The sequence below is a fragment of the Epargyreus clarus genome, unplaced genomic scaffold, assembly GCF_041222505.1.
Source record: "Epargyreus clarus isolate Ecla_fem2 unplaced genomic scaffold, WU_Ecla_fem_2.2 ptg000035l, whole genome shotgun sequence".
Taxonomy (NCBI): domain Eukaryota; kingdom Metazoa; phylum Arthropoda; class Insecta; order Lepidoptera; family Hesperiidae; genus Epargyreus; species Epargyreus clarus.
Window position 1 is genome coordinate 10,042,501 of NW_027332240.1, and position 13,990 is coordinate 10,056,490.

Sequence of the window (13,990 nt, forward strand, 5' to 3'; positions counted from 1 at the left end):
TTGAGACCACACTCTTTACCTGTAAAATGAAATTCATTCGTTTAATAAATGTATTAAAAATGGCTGCCGTAGACACAAACACCAAGAGCATAATGTACCTATTCATAGGCTATAAAAAATCCATCACTGGACGCAAAACTCTTTTAAATGTGTTACTTACGTAAATAGTATCTTCTTAATTTAATTCTTTAAAAAAAACTAATAGTTAGTAGAAAAACTAATCTTTATGAGATTAGAGTTAGTTTTCCTACTTATAAATGGCACTCCTGTTTCATCCTTACAATAGAAAATCACAAATGTGTTATTATTCTTTAAAGATAATATTGGAACATCTTAAATAAATCGGGTTAACCCAACTCCTTACTTAAAAACATACAGTGCTGCTATGTCTCTTACTTATTTCTGCCTCATAACAGCAGTGTTAAGCGCTGCTGTGTCCTGGTTTGAAGGGTGTGGTGGTAAGGGAGACATACATTTCCGAGGCGTTCCAATTTTGTCAGGGGTAATGGCGCATATGCGGCCGACCTCAGGTAGGAATATCTAATTCTATCTGGGGTTGATTACGGATGTCCATGGGCGGCAGTAGCCACTTACCATCAGCTGGATTGCATGCTCGTACATTAAAAAAAAATAAACATAGGCTTTGCAATAGTACTTAACAGTCGAAACTTAAGAAGTTTCTCAACAATAAATCCATGCAAACCTCTGGTAAGAAGACCTCAGCAGTCATCACGTAAGGCACCGTCCCCGCGCCGATGGTGTACAAGATACTGAAGAGGTAGATGAACAGCGCAGTGACCCAATGTGGGCCCCAGTGCAGGGAGATCTGGGAGCCGAGGACCACGCAGCAGATGCCACCGCCAAGAGATCCATAGATTATCAACGGCTGAAATAAATTAATGTTAAGTATTATAATAAGAAACTTATAAAACTCTTTGCGAAGAAGTACGAGTAATAATAATTCAATGGTGATAATTTCCAAATCCACGGCCTATCTTTGAATGTTAAATGTTTCATACGTATTACAAATGATTGTCATTGTGCTTTCAGATCAGTTAAAGCTTACCCGTCTTCCCCACCAATCGATCAGGTAGGCAGCAACTAACCCAGCGATAATCGTAATAGTAGCGAAGAGAACACTTGACACCGTCCACGACATGTTCGGGATCGCTTCTTCGAACAAGGGTTCCGCGTACACCTGCACCACCACCAGGCCTTGGAATATTGATGCCGTGTACAAGATCAGTGTCATCAGCAGCGCCCGGCGACTTGAGCGGGATTTTCCTGGAAAACAGATAATCATTTCAATGTTTCACAAGTTGTAGGATTTTTAAAGTTTTAATTATTTTCGGTCGACGAATTTCCATTTTTTTCACAACTTGTAGGTATTTAAAGTTTTCATTATTCTATGTCCTTTGTAATGTAATGACTTTTATGTTCTAAATAAATGAGTCTGGTCAAGTAGAGGTTGGTAGTCAGGTTTAAAAAATATAAGGCCTTCCAAATCTTGAAGTGCATTTGAAAATTCGAGTGACATATTTAAGGTCAGATGACTGTCTCATTTATACAAATTGACCGTCATTTATATTATTTACTTTACTCAGGATGTTGTCTTGTGACTTGAAATAAGTGATAATTTATTTCTCATACGTACATAACGTTTAGTAAGTTATTAATTAGCTCTAGGGTCAGAGTTCTAAAATTGTACCAATATCCACTAATAGTGTAAGTATGTGCTTAATATAAATTCCTCTTCACTTACTCATAAATTTCCAGAATGATAGTTTTTCTTTCGGTTTCTCTATTGGATTTAGTTTTTCCTCCTCTGGTGTTGCATCTGAAAATACAGATTCAGATACATTAATACATTATTAAATCGTATAAGCAAATAAAGTAATTAAACTAATTTACTTATAAATTTCCAATTTTAGCCACTCTATAAAATATGAAAGTAAACCCCTTCGTAATGTTCATTTACTTTAAGAAGGAAGACATATTATGCAATATTTCATGTTTCTAAGATTAATTTTCCTTTTAAGATAGTTGAGCCTATCAGTCAATGAGTCTTCAAATGTTATTGGACTCGGTTCAAAGGTTTGATAATAAAAGACAAATCCACTCTTCAATTTTGGTAGGGACTAAAAATTCTTAAATATATTGTATTAAGTATTTCGGTTCACAAAAATTTACAGTTATAAATGTTTTATACCATCCAGATCAGGATTAAGAGCTCTTTGAAGGGTCTCCATTTCCTCAGAGACTTCTTTAGAATCAACCTTTACTCCTCGGAAAAAGGCTATAGATCTCTTGGCTTCCTGAAATTTAAAAATATCCACATCATCTTTTAGTTCCACAATTTTATAATTTTGATGATAATAAAATGATGATGATGATGATGACAAGAAACAGAAAGAAAGAAACCTTTTCAAAGCCATTTGTCAACAAGTACAAAGGTGACTCCTTCAGGAGTGTCACAAGGGCAAACCCTGTGAGCGCTAAGGTTAAGCATGTGTAATTCATCACTTTATACTCCAAGAACCCTCCTAGAAGATAGGAGACGAGCATTCCAACACCGTAGAAGATCATGGACAATGACGACATCATTCCTCGGATTGATTCCTGGCAGATTTCACCGATGTAGATGGGTACAGCGAGTATCAAGCAGCTGCTTAGTCCTGATATGAAGATCGAAGCCAGGGCTGCCTCTACTTTGTTGCATGCTATTACTATTATCCAGGATACCTGTAATAAGACAATTTGGTGATATGATAAAAAATAGTGATAGATTGAAGGTAGAAACCTTGGGATTAGTGGATGCATTAGTGGAGATACACTTCTGTGGGAAAGTGACGATTTAACATCAGGTGATTTTATATTTTATTTTATGAATCTATTATATTAAGAAGGCGGAAGTAGAATAAAGGGCGACATTGTCATCAAACAGTGCATTCTTGCACATTTGTGAAATTGTAGAATTCCTTGAAAAACTTACCACTTGCATAAACGAGAAAATGAAGCAAGTGTTCTTCCTGCCAAATTGGTCCAGGAAGTAGCTGGAGAAAGGAGTGCTGATCAACCCACTGATTGAAGACAAGCTGCCCAGGAGCGCTAGTTCTGTCTCCGCCATTGGTCTGTCCAGGGTTGTGTTGACTGAAGAGAACAGCTTGAACGTGCTGGACGGCCATGTGAACATGATGCCCATGGTCATGCAGAGGAAACTGGCTGGAATTAAATGATAAGTGATGTGAGGCTTTTAAGGGCAGAACTTTGTGTTTCGGCTGCAACATCGCTGCCATAAATTTGCTTTATAGCATCAGATAAGTGTTGCTTTGTTCTGGCTCAAGGGTAGAAGCGCATTTTTTAAATTATAATATAGGAGTAGCAGACGAGCATGCAGTCCATGTGATGGTAAGTGAATACTGCCGCCCATGGACATCTGTAATCAACCCCAGATTGGATTAGATATTCCTACCTGAGGTCGGCCACAGATGCGCCGCTACCCCTGAGAACTAAGCTGGAACGCCTCGGAAAAGTATGTCTCCCTTACCACACCCTTCAAAACGGAACACAGCAGCGCCTAACACTGCTGCTATTAGGTAGAAATAGGTGTAGCGGTGGTACCGCCGGAGTCGAACCACAAAGGCTTCTACCACCATCTTAGCTAACCTCAAGTACGAATCTAATCTTATCCGAAATTGATTACATATACAGCAGCCATTTAACATTAGGTGGACTGCATGCTGGTTTGTTACTTCTGCGTTATAAAAATGTAAATAAGACTCTAATTTTTTTTACTAGAAAAACATAAATATTAAAATATAAGTAATGATGTTGATACATTAATTTTATAACTGCAAATGTAATTGTGGTACAGACACAAATAAAATACTAATCCACAATAAAATATACAGATATACTAAACAAATAACTACTTATAATAAGTCGTCATGTCACTTTGTATCTGTTAAACTAATTGCGTATCAAAGTTATAATCGTAATCTCTTATTATTGGCTGCATGCATTTTTTTACCCCACTACAGAGGGTAATATTTTTGGAGTGTATTTTAAAATCCGTCAAGCCGTTTGAGCTGTTAGACGTGCCAAATAATGAGTTATAAATACGCTCGAAATACATTATAGTCCGCGCCAAATTGCTAGTCCGCTTTGAATATAGAAATGAATCGCGTCGCAACAGTCGCAACAACAAATTGTAGATATTAGCGGGACGAAGACAGCGCGGAAACCCCCAAGCACTCGTCTGCCGCCCGCTTTCGCCCACGGGTACATAGCTGCGTTAGTGTGCCCTAACTGTTGCATGCATTGTATATGCTTGTAGTTGTGTTTGACCCCATTGGCTCTCTGACTACACCTGCGCGCAACAAATTCAGAGCGGACTAGCAGTTTGGCGTGGACTATACCCTCCGTAGCCAGGAAATAATAGAATAATCATACACTATCATACACGATATGAAAAGTTAATAGTCATTAACTATTCATATCTGCCACACGAAAATCACGGAAATCCCAACTATATTTTAAATTACTATAATTTTTATTTAAATATCTTACATTTTAAACCACTACTTAAGTAGGTATTATTTATAATTCCTATTTTATCTTTATCTTAACTTGGCAAATATTGACAAAACTGCAAACTCATAATATCTAGATAAGTTTTCATACACTCGTCTTTGTCTGTCTTATCAGTCAAAACTTATTGGTACGTTATAGAAATATAGAAATATTACCAAGTAACTTAGCGTTATTATAACTGAGCAAACATTCCATAAACGAAATTAATATCCCAAATAATATGTGTTACATTGGCGTTAGTAACACCTGTGGCCCACTTCAGGCAGGATTGCAATACTGATTGATTACAGATTTCCATAGGTAGCAATGGTGACAATCAAATAATTTGCTTGTTTACTACTTTTATATATAAAACTTACCTTTTTTTTTTGTTAACGAGGGGGAAACCTTCAAAAGGTACCCGGTGCCGTGGGAGCGACACGGGGTTATGTGGGACTCTTACCGCACTAAAACCCCCCCGGTGGCCGTCCTCGGCGCTGCGTAGAGGACTCCGGGATCTCCAACGGAACGCAACCGGAGTCCTCTTAGCGCTGTGCCCCGTCGGGCTCCGCCCAGGTGAGCTTGATACTCACCACACCGTCTGGTGTGCACGACGGTATGCGACCACACATACCGCCGTCCTTCCCGGGGTCGCTGGCCGGGCGGTTTGAGCTCCCACTCTTGCCGTCCGCAACCCCGGAAGCCCCCTTTTAGTCGCCTCTTACGACAGGCAGAGGATACCGTAGCCCTATTCTGGTCCCGGAACTACAGGGACAATATAAAACTTACCTATTCCAGTACTAAGCACTTGGCATATAATCGACATTTTCTCCTTAATATTAAACCTTATATAAATAATAATAACTTTTATGTAATAACACGTCAGTTCATAAAGTTGACACTTACTGATTTAATTTAAGAGAACACAATTGCTATAACAATGTACAAACAAAATGTAGAGGGATTAAGATTGTAGAGTTAGATTAGGTACCTGTCCGATGAGGGTGGGTCGAGCGAAATGAGCAAGCGAACCTTTTAAACATCGTTAATCAAATAACGTAACATTCATTGAAACAAAACAATCTCTATATCACTTTTGTAATATTGAAATAGCAAACAAGCATGCAGTCTCTTTAAGAGATACTCTTGATGGTAAGTGGCTACTGCCGCCAATTGTCACCTGTACCCTTACCATGAGATTTTACGTTTTGACAAATAGGAATGTTTTGGTATTTGTTTACGTATTTGCCCATATAATTTCCAATCAGCGCCCCTAGCGGATTGTGTCAGAAATAGGAAATTGTATGGGCCTATACGTAATTACCAAAACAGTCACATTTGTCAAAACGTAAAAACTCATGATAAGGGTATTGTAGTCAACTTTACATAAGATTAGATTCTAACCTAAGGTTCGTCACAGCGTTCCTCCCTCTAAGGACTAAATTGAACCGCCGTGATAAGTGTGTGTCCCTGATCACGCCCTTCAAATCAGAAAACACTATAACGCTGTACACTGCTACGATGAGGCACAAATATAATGTAGTAATGATTCCTAAATGAAACCACAAAAAGTTCTATCACCTTTTAGTTTCGGTTGGATTCGAAAATATACTGATGCACGGATATACGATATACCTCAAAAACATAGCACTCTGCCCGAGCCTCATAAGACTGAAGTAGTTTGATTCGGCGCACACTAGAAAATTCTAACCTTTAAAAAAAATTAACAATAAATACAACCGACTTCTATGTCACTACAAAGTAAAATATATTTCGTTCAATATGTTTCGTTGGATAACGATGTAAACAGCGTGTCTAATATGAGCGCCGACTTCAGAAATATGTACTAAACCAAGATTTATTTGAATTATTTTTTACTTTGTAATGACATAGAAGTCGATTGTATTTTTTGTTAAAAAAATTTTTTCACCCTTTTTAGTGATGGCATAATAACATGTGTATTAATACAATATAAAATTTTATAAACGTGATTATGAATTAAGGTAAGGTCTGAATTTATATTGATTGGAACCGCCCGCTCGCAAGGCGCTACCGCGCCCTGCTCGCTTAGTTTATATTGTCTTATATGTTCCAACCTAACCTAACTAAATAGTCAATGATGAACTGGCTTTGCAATTTCATCAGAACCTACACCAAATATCTTCAAAAACAACTCAATTATTTCCAACGGTTGAGGAGTTACATATTTTGTCTCCGAGCCATATTATCAGACCCTTAAATAGTCAATGATGAACTGGCTTTGCAATTTCGTTAGAACCTACACCAAATATCTTCAAGCACAACTCAATTATTCCCATCGGTTGAGGAGTTACATATTTTGTCTCCGAGCCACATTATAAGACCCTTAAATAGTCAATGATGAACTGGCTTTGTAATTTCGTTAGAACCTACTCCAAATATCTTCAAACACAACTCAATTATTCCCATCGGTTGAGTAGTTGAGTAGTAGTTAGTATATTATCGATTTTGAGGTTATGTAACATTTGGGTAAATAACTTCAGAACCCGGGTGCTGATCTAAAAAATAATAATTGGTGGTAGTATTTGGTTAATTATACATCGTCCACAACAAGTTTCAATTTGACGCAACTCTAGACGGCGGTCCATACTTTCATGGGCATTGTCCTTTTGTACACACCGTTGGTACGAAATACCTCAATTTTTACGATTCTTCCGTCTGCTATCATTTTTACATTCCAAAATCGCACAATATGGCATAATAATTTATTTTACAGAATTTGACAAGCGTCTGTCTCAGACCGATGTTCAAACACGATTAGACTCGATTGAAGGCAAGTGAGAGTAACACCGCCTAGTAGTGGAAACCGCGCCGCGCCTACTTCGCACTTCCACTTTTTTTTTCTGTTCCATGGTTAAATACAAATAAGGTATGTTTCATCTTCAGTTTTATATTATTGATATAGAAAAATGTAGCTTGTCTGTGATGATACAACACCTCCTTTAGTACAGCTATAAACTTATTTCTATTTACTCCGCAATAAGGTTGTAATTTAGGTTTTTCTGTAGCAATTTCGGTAATTTTCGCTTATCATCAAGAAAGTTTACGTGATACACAGTTAAACCTAAATATACTGTTAGCACTCATCTTTTAATAACAAAACTTAATAAAACTGTCTGAGAAAACAAAGCTTAGACAGGCGGAACTACAATAGTATGGTATTTGTATAGAAATTTTAACGGTAAATAACGTTTTCTACACTCTGGGGGCCATGTCGTGAATGCCATGGACTTATGTACTTGTCTCCATAAAATAAGTAGTTATTTTTTTATAATAAAGGAGTAGCAGACGAGCATGTAGTCCACCTGATGGTAAGTGCCTAAAGCCGCCCATGGACATCTGTAATCAACCTCGGATAGGATTAGATATTCCTACCTAAGGTATGCCACAGATGCGCCGCTACCCCTGAGAACTAAGCTGGAACGCCTCGGAAAAGTATGTCTCCCTTACCACACCCTTCAAAACGGAACGCAGCAGCGTTTAACATTGCTGTTATTAGGCAGAAATAGGTGTAGCCGTGGTGCCGCCGGAGCACAACACAAAGGGTTCTACTCGTACCACCTTTCAATTGCTGGCTGGCTGGGCATCGAACCTGGATGTCTAGAATTTAATCCATTCTTTTTTTATTCAACTTTATATTATCGTTCTTTTTTGTTTCTCTTATCTTATCTCTATCTTAAGCCCGCCACGTCCAATTAAATTAGGCAGAAATCGATAGTAACTATTTTGAAATTCATATTGAATCTTTTTAAATCCTATTTAAAATTTTATTACCCGAAAAACTAAAAAATACGGAATCGAATGAAATAAAACCCCGATATTTTTTTTTTTTATTTATTAAAAGCACAACTATATTGTTTACTTACCCCTTCTTACATAATGTTACCCGTTTTAAAATTACTATGTTTTACAAGATCCTGTTAACCCTCTACCACCCATTATTAATAATCAATCTATCCACTGTTTTCCTATCCAAAGATGGACATTTCACAATTTCTTCATAATAGACATTGTCAAATGTTAAATTTATGTACAATAGTAAAAACAGTTACTAAGATAATATACACAATTATACCATTAAGATAATCCCTGCTGTATCTTATGTTGGCAGTCCTAAATAAATAAATAAAACATGGATAGATTAATTATTAATAACAGACGTTAGCCGTAACCCTCACCATTGTTCCTCTAACTTAGTCTGTATAACATCAACAGTTAACCCTTTCGTTTCCGGCATCACGAACATGCTGACGACAGCGGAGATGAAACAGATCCCTGCGAAGAGGTAGAAGACTGGACCGAGACCTATCGCAGCAACCAACGGGTTGAAGATAAACAGGATCGTGAAACTGCAAATGTACGCCCATTCGATTGCGATCACTGATAAGTAGCTCCTTACCTGGAGAAAAAAAAAAGTACTTATATTGAAGAATCTAAATAAAAATTTTCTTTCTCTCTGGCAACAGCAGTTCCGCGCTGCTGTGATCTTGAATGGAGGATTTAGTAAATAATAAGTTATCTATATTAGTCTTATGTACGCTTCGCTACAAATGCTAAAAAAGGTAGTAATATTGCAGTGGTTTGTAATTCAGTCACTTACACGGGATGCAATATACCCATCACTAATTTTTAAAGTTTTGTGACATTAAGTGCCTCGCAAAGTTATAAAAAGCTAATCTACATTTTGACATTTGTATGTTAGCCATACACTTCTAAGTCTGTAAATTTTGCAGCATTAAACAGAAATGTCTAATATACAGTCAAATATAAAATAACTCCTAACCTCAGGCAAGAAGACCTCAGCAACAAACACATAGGGCACGGACCCAGCGCCACAGAAGTAACTTAAGCAGAACATGTATATGAAGACGGGGGTGAGCCAGTGGGGACCCCAGTGCAGGTGGATCTGGGTGCCGAGGGCCACGCAGCAGACACATGCACCGGTGGAGGCGTAGATCATCAGTGGCTGGAAAAGAATGTTATAGAATCTAACATTTTTCTTATGGATCTTCCTTAAAAATAGGAAGGAAGGAGGTTATTGGTTGATTATGTAGAAGTAACACCAGGTAAGCAGCACCACTGGGTTAAGTTCTTAGATGCCATAGATATAAAGAAAGTACATAAAAAACATTCAAGATTTTGTCAGTAAAGCAAATTTATGAATTTAATAACACTTTCTACACTTATGGGTTTAAGTTTTTTCCTGTATCGTCGGCACCATGGACAATTACAAAGACAGGACAAAAATACCCAAAGCCAGAATAGCAATACAATTCGTCGTTTAGACATCTTCATAACTAGAAATGGAATCCTCTAAGCTCAGCAGCAAATCGGTATCATTACTGATTGGTATTTATAAACTTTATCCTGATTATAGTAATCGTGCTTGCAAAAGGAAGGACCATTCATTTTTAGGTTCATGGTAACATATCAGTCGCATCTTTACCCATTTTAATTTTAGCTTCGAAACCAGAAACTCACGCGTCTCCCCAGCTTGTCCACAAGAAAGGCAGCGATGAAGCCAGCTACCATGGACACGAGGGCGAACAGTACGCTGGCGATCGTGGCTGACATATTGGGCACTGCCTCCTCGAACAGCGGGATAGCGTACACCTGGACCACGACCAGCCCTTGGAAGACTGCCACCGAGTACAGGAACAGGCATATCGCTAATGCACGACGGGTTGAACGAGATTTTTCTGGAATTTTCGTAACAAGAGAGTGATTTAAAGTTTTTTTTTTCAGAATTTAGAATGGAAATGATCAGAATTATTAGAGGTGGTAGAACTTCGTGATTCACCTCCAGACCTACCGCCATACCTATTTCTGTATTATAACAGCAGTGCTAAGCTCTTCTGATATCTAGTTCAAAGGATGTGGTTCAACTTAATCCTCAAAAGTAATAAACTAGTTACGTATCTGTTACAGACTTCAGGCATCCATATCGTGGTAACGCATCTATGATATGAATTCATGCACAATCTCTATTCTATCAGATGGACTATACATTAATGTGTAGAGTTCTATTTCTTGAAAAAAACTTACTCAAAAACTGGTACAAAGATAGTTTCTTAGGATTCGCTTCAGGCTCAGGCTTCAACTTCTCTTCTTCTGGTGTTGGTGCTATAAGCAATAAAATAATTATCGTAATTAACACATTGATCTACGTTGCCATTGGGTGGTGTTATAGGGTGTCACCGAAGAAATCTGATTTATTTTTTCCTGATGATCATCTGGATACTAAGTACAGGTCTTGGAGTATATGCCACCTATAGAGCATAAAGAGGTAGTCAAAATAGAATTATAGATACCTTCAAATTCGGGATTAAGAGCTTTACGCATGCTTTCCATCTCCTCATAAACTTCCAATGACTCGACTTCAACCCCTCTATAATAAGCTACAGCCTTTGCAGCTTCCTGAAATATTTAAATACCTTAATAATTTAAAAGAAAACATCAGAAAAAATAGATTTCATATTTTAAGTCTCTGATAAATGAATAAAGATAATGATTTAAATGTCAGCCTTTTTAACATTATATCAAGATTCAATAGAGCCTAGAAAATATCTGAATAATAAATACCTTCTCCACACCTTTCTTCATCAGAAACATCGGGGATTCTTTCAGCAAACTAAGCATTACGACTCCCAAAACCGCCAACGACAAACAAACATAGTTCATGATGGCATAACTGAGGTACCCTCCTAGGAGGTACGATATCAGCATGCCGGTCGTCACGAAGATCATTCCGCTGGACGTCATCATTCCTCTGATAGATCCTTGGCAGATCTCCCCGACGTAGATCGGGACGAGGAGGATGAGGGAGCCACTGAGCCCAGCAACAAACACTGCAGCCAAGATCGCTTCCACCTTGGAACAGCTGGATATTATGCTCCAGGATATCTGTAGAAAATCAAACTTTTTGTATTTTTAATGAAATGAAATTAATTAATGACCCCAATTCGGCAATGAAATAAATTATGAATATTGATAGTAGAAGAGTACGTGACTACTCCGGCAGTATTCGCAGCACAAAAAGCAGTAAGAGTAGCATAGTGTTTAGTGTAGCTGTAGTTGTTGATTGATAATATAATTACATGTCAGTAAAAATAAACAAATTTAACTTACTACTTGCAATGACGCAAAGAGTACACAGCTTTTCTTCCGACCAAGTATGTCGTTGAGGTATCCTGCGATAGGGATACTGGTCAAGGCTCCAATGGAGGAGCAACTTCCCAAGAAAGATATCTCCGTTTCCGCCATAGGTCTGTTCAGGGTGGTATTGGCTGATTTAAACAGCTTGATAGTTGAAGAAGGCCAGGTGAACGTGAGCCCGAGGATTAGACAGAGGTAGCTTGCTGTAATAGGAAATATTTCAATATTTATTTAAAGGTAAGATTTAAAGATATCAGTGATAGGTCCGAGTTTCAAATTCCAGGCACGCATCTCTGATTTTTCCAAATTATGTGTATAATAGAAATTAATTATCCTTAACTTAAACGGTGAAGGAGTTAATCGTAAATGCACCTGGAAACTGTATACCTAAAAATCATTTTAAAAAAGTTTTCGAAGTTATATGAAGTCTTCCAATTCACACTTGACCAGTACGGTTGACTATGGCCTAGCCCTTCTCATTCTTAGCGGAGACCTGTTCCCAGGAGAGCGACAGTAATGGGTCGATAATGATGATATATAAATATTTAAGAATCCTAACCTAACCTAACCTAACCTAACTCGGTGATGATAACACCCGTATCTATTTTTGTAGGCTGAATAACCACTGTTGCATTCTGCTTTGAAAAGGTTATGTAAAGTCATTCATTATACGCTCAAACTCTCCACAATCAGGTAAAGATTAAACAAGAAATAAAGTTTAAATATCGAATCATTAGTACGTTATAACGGAATCGATAACATTTCACAAAGTGTCTCCAGCATTCAGCGTTTAAGAAAAACAATTACCAACATGATTGTTTTATTGCTCCCGGGTTATTGCATCATTTATGTGTAAGCTAACAGAATAACAGATTAAGGTGACAATTTCCGTCTATTACACAATAAGTAGTACCTAATCAGTTATCTCGTGGCGATCAAAAATGTCTCGTAAAACGCAGAGAGGGTAATCCTTTTATAGTCTACGGTTAAACTTTTAATTTGCCTAATCATGATACGTGTTTTGAAGATAACTCTTCTTAGTTTAACTGCGCAACCCCTGCCACAGTATTTTTCGTTTGCCTCCCCTCCCTCCCCCTCACCAAACCGAAAATCCTGCATCCACCCGTGACAAAGCCTAAAGCGTGTATAATTATGAAAAATGTATAATAACGGAGAAATACTGAAGTAAGTTGAAGTGCCTATTGCATTTCAACTTACGAGTACTTCATACATCTGTGATCGACCTGAAACAATTAATTTTGTCTTATTTATAGTTGACGACAAAAAAAAATATGCAATGGAATAAGAGCTTTTTTTCTTGTCACGCGGGTTTATGTATGCGTGTATATTTCACACGCATACATGAAATGAATTTTGAATAACCGCTACAGTCTGACTTTACTCAAAATGATGTGACTTGTTACAGGAACAGTATCTAAGTAACGATAGGACTCGAATGGCACTCATGTGGACCAGAACCGCATGAGCCAACGTGCGTGACAAGAATGAGGGTCTAAGTATGATATTATTAAAAATAAAGTAATGTTTATTCCCCATCATATTGCGGGCCTTTCTAAGTTTTGTATGTTTGCCTGAAAACAAGCAGGCCAGCTTGTGACATTAGTAAATGTATCTAAAATTATAGGTCTTTATGTTAACTACCTTTTTATCTAAAAAATAAAATATTTCAAATCTAAAAAATAGTGTATGTAGTAAAGTACATAAACTAAAACGCCAAGTTTGGCAGTGATATAGTGGTCAACACCTCTCAATCGGATAGTCGGAGATTTGAATCCCAGGCATGCCCTATTTTTTATTTTTTTTACATGCTATAGAAGAAAAACATCGTGGGGAAACCTAAAAGCCTAAAAGTTAAAAAAATTACAAAAGTGTGTGAAGTTTAATAATTCGCACTTGACCAACACGGTCAGCAGGCCACCAGCGGCAGAACAATGGTTGGGAATAACAAACACCATTAAATTTTAACTTAAATACTTACCAACAACAGTACATAAAACTTGGTTGATGAACCCCATTTTTAAAAATTCGAAATTTCCAAAAACAAATTTCAAAAATCACAAGTACCAAACGATTTTCAGCGATACACTAAACGGAGATAATGTATCATTATCGCCTTATAAATGGAATGAAGTTAAACATATACAATCATAGATTTACCTCGCTAAGCTTAAAACAAGCATTCAGTCATAAATACTCAGCTCTG

The 13,990-nt window shown here is 37.4% G+C and overlaps 2 protein-coding genes across 2 annotated transcripts in view; both read right to left on the bottom strand.

Moving 5' to 3' along the window:
• LOC140756742 (facilitated trehalose transporter Tret1-like) overlaps positions 1–5,398 on the bottom strand; it is a 5,637-nt gene extending 239 nt beyond the window's left edge. Inside the window, exons 1-8 of the mRNA XM_073092288.1 lie at positions 5,362–5,398; positions 2,993–3,222; positions 2,422–2,742; positions 2,210–2,315; positions 1,763–1,837; positions 1,067–1,284; positions 704–886; positions 1–19 (exon numbers count right to left, since the gene is read on the bottom strand). The exon at positions 1–19 is cut by the window's left edge and continues 239 nt beyond it. Of these exons, the coding sequence (XP_072948389.1) occupies positions 1–19; positions 704–886; positions 1,067–1,284; positions 1,763–1,837; positions 2,210–2,315; positions 2,422–2,742; positions 2,993–3,222; positions 5,362–5,398 (1,189 nt within the window). The remainder of the gene's footprint in view (positions 20–703; positions 887–1,066; positions 1,285–1,762; positions 1,838–2,209; positions 2,316–2,421; positions 2,743–2,992; positions 3,223–5,361) is intronic.
• A 3,300-nt stretch (positions 5,399–8,698) lies between these two features.
• Positions 8,699–12,198, bottom strand: LOC140756542 (facilitated trehalose transporter Tret1-like). The gene is made up of 7 exons (XM_073092064.1): positions 11,740–12,198; positions 11,194–11,514; positions 10,923–11,028; positions 10,657–10,734; positions 10,093–10,310; positions 9,395–9,577; positions 8,699–9,010 (listed from the first exon to the last, which is right to left on the bottom strand). Exons 1-7 carry the CDS (start codon positions 11,872–11,874, stop codon positions 8,786–8,788), a joined length of 1,266 nt encoding a protein of 421 aa, XP_072948165.1. The 5' UTR covers positions 11,875–12,198; the 3' UTR covers positions 8,699–8,785.
• Between the last annotated feature and the right edge of the window lie 1,792 nt (positions 12,199–13,990).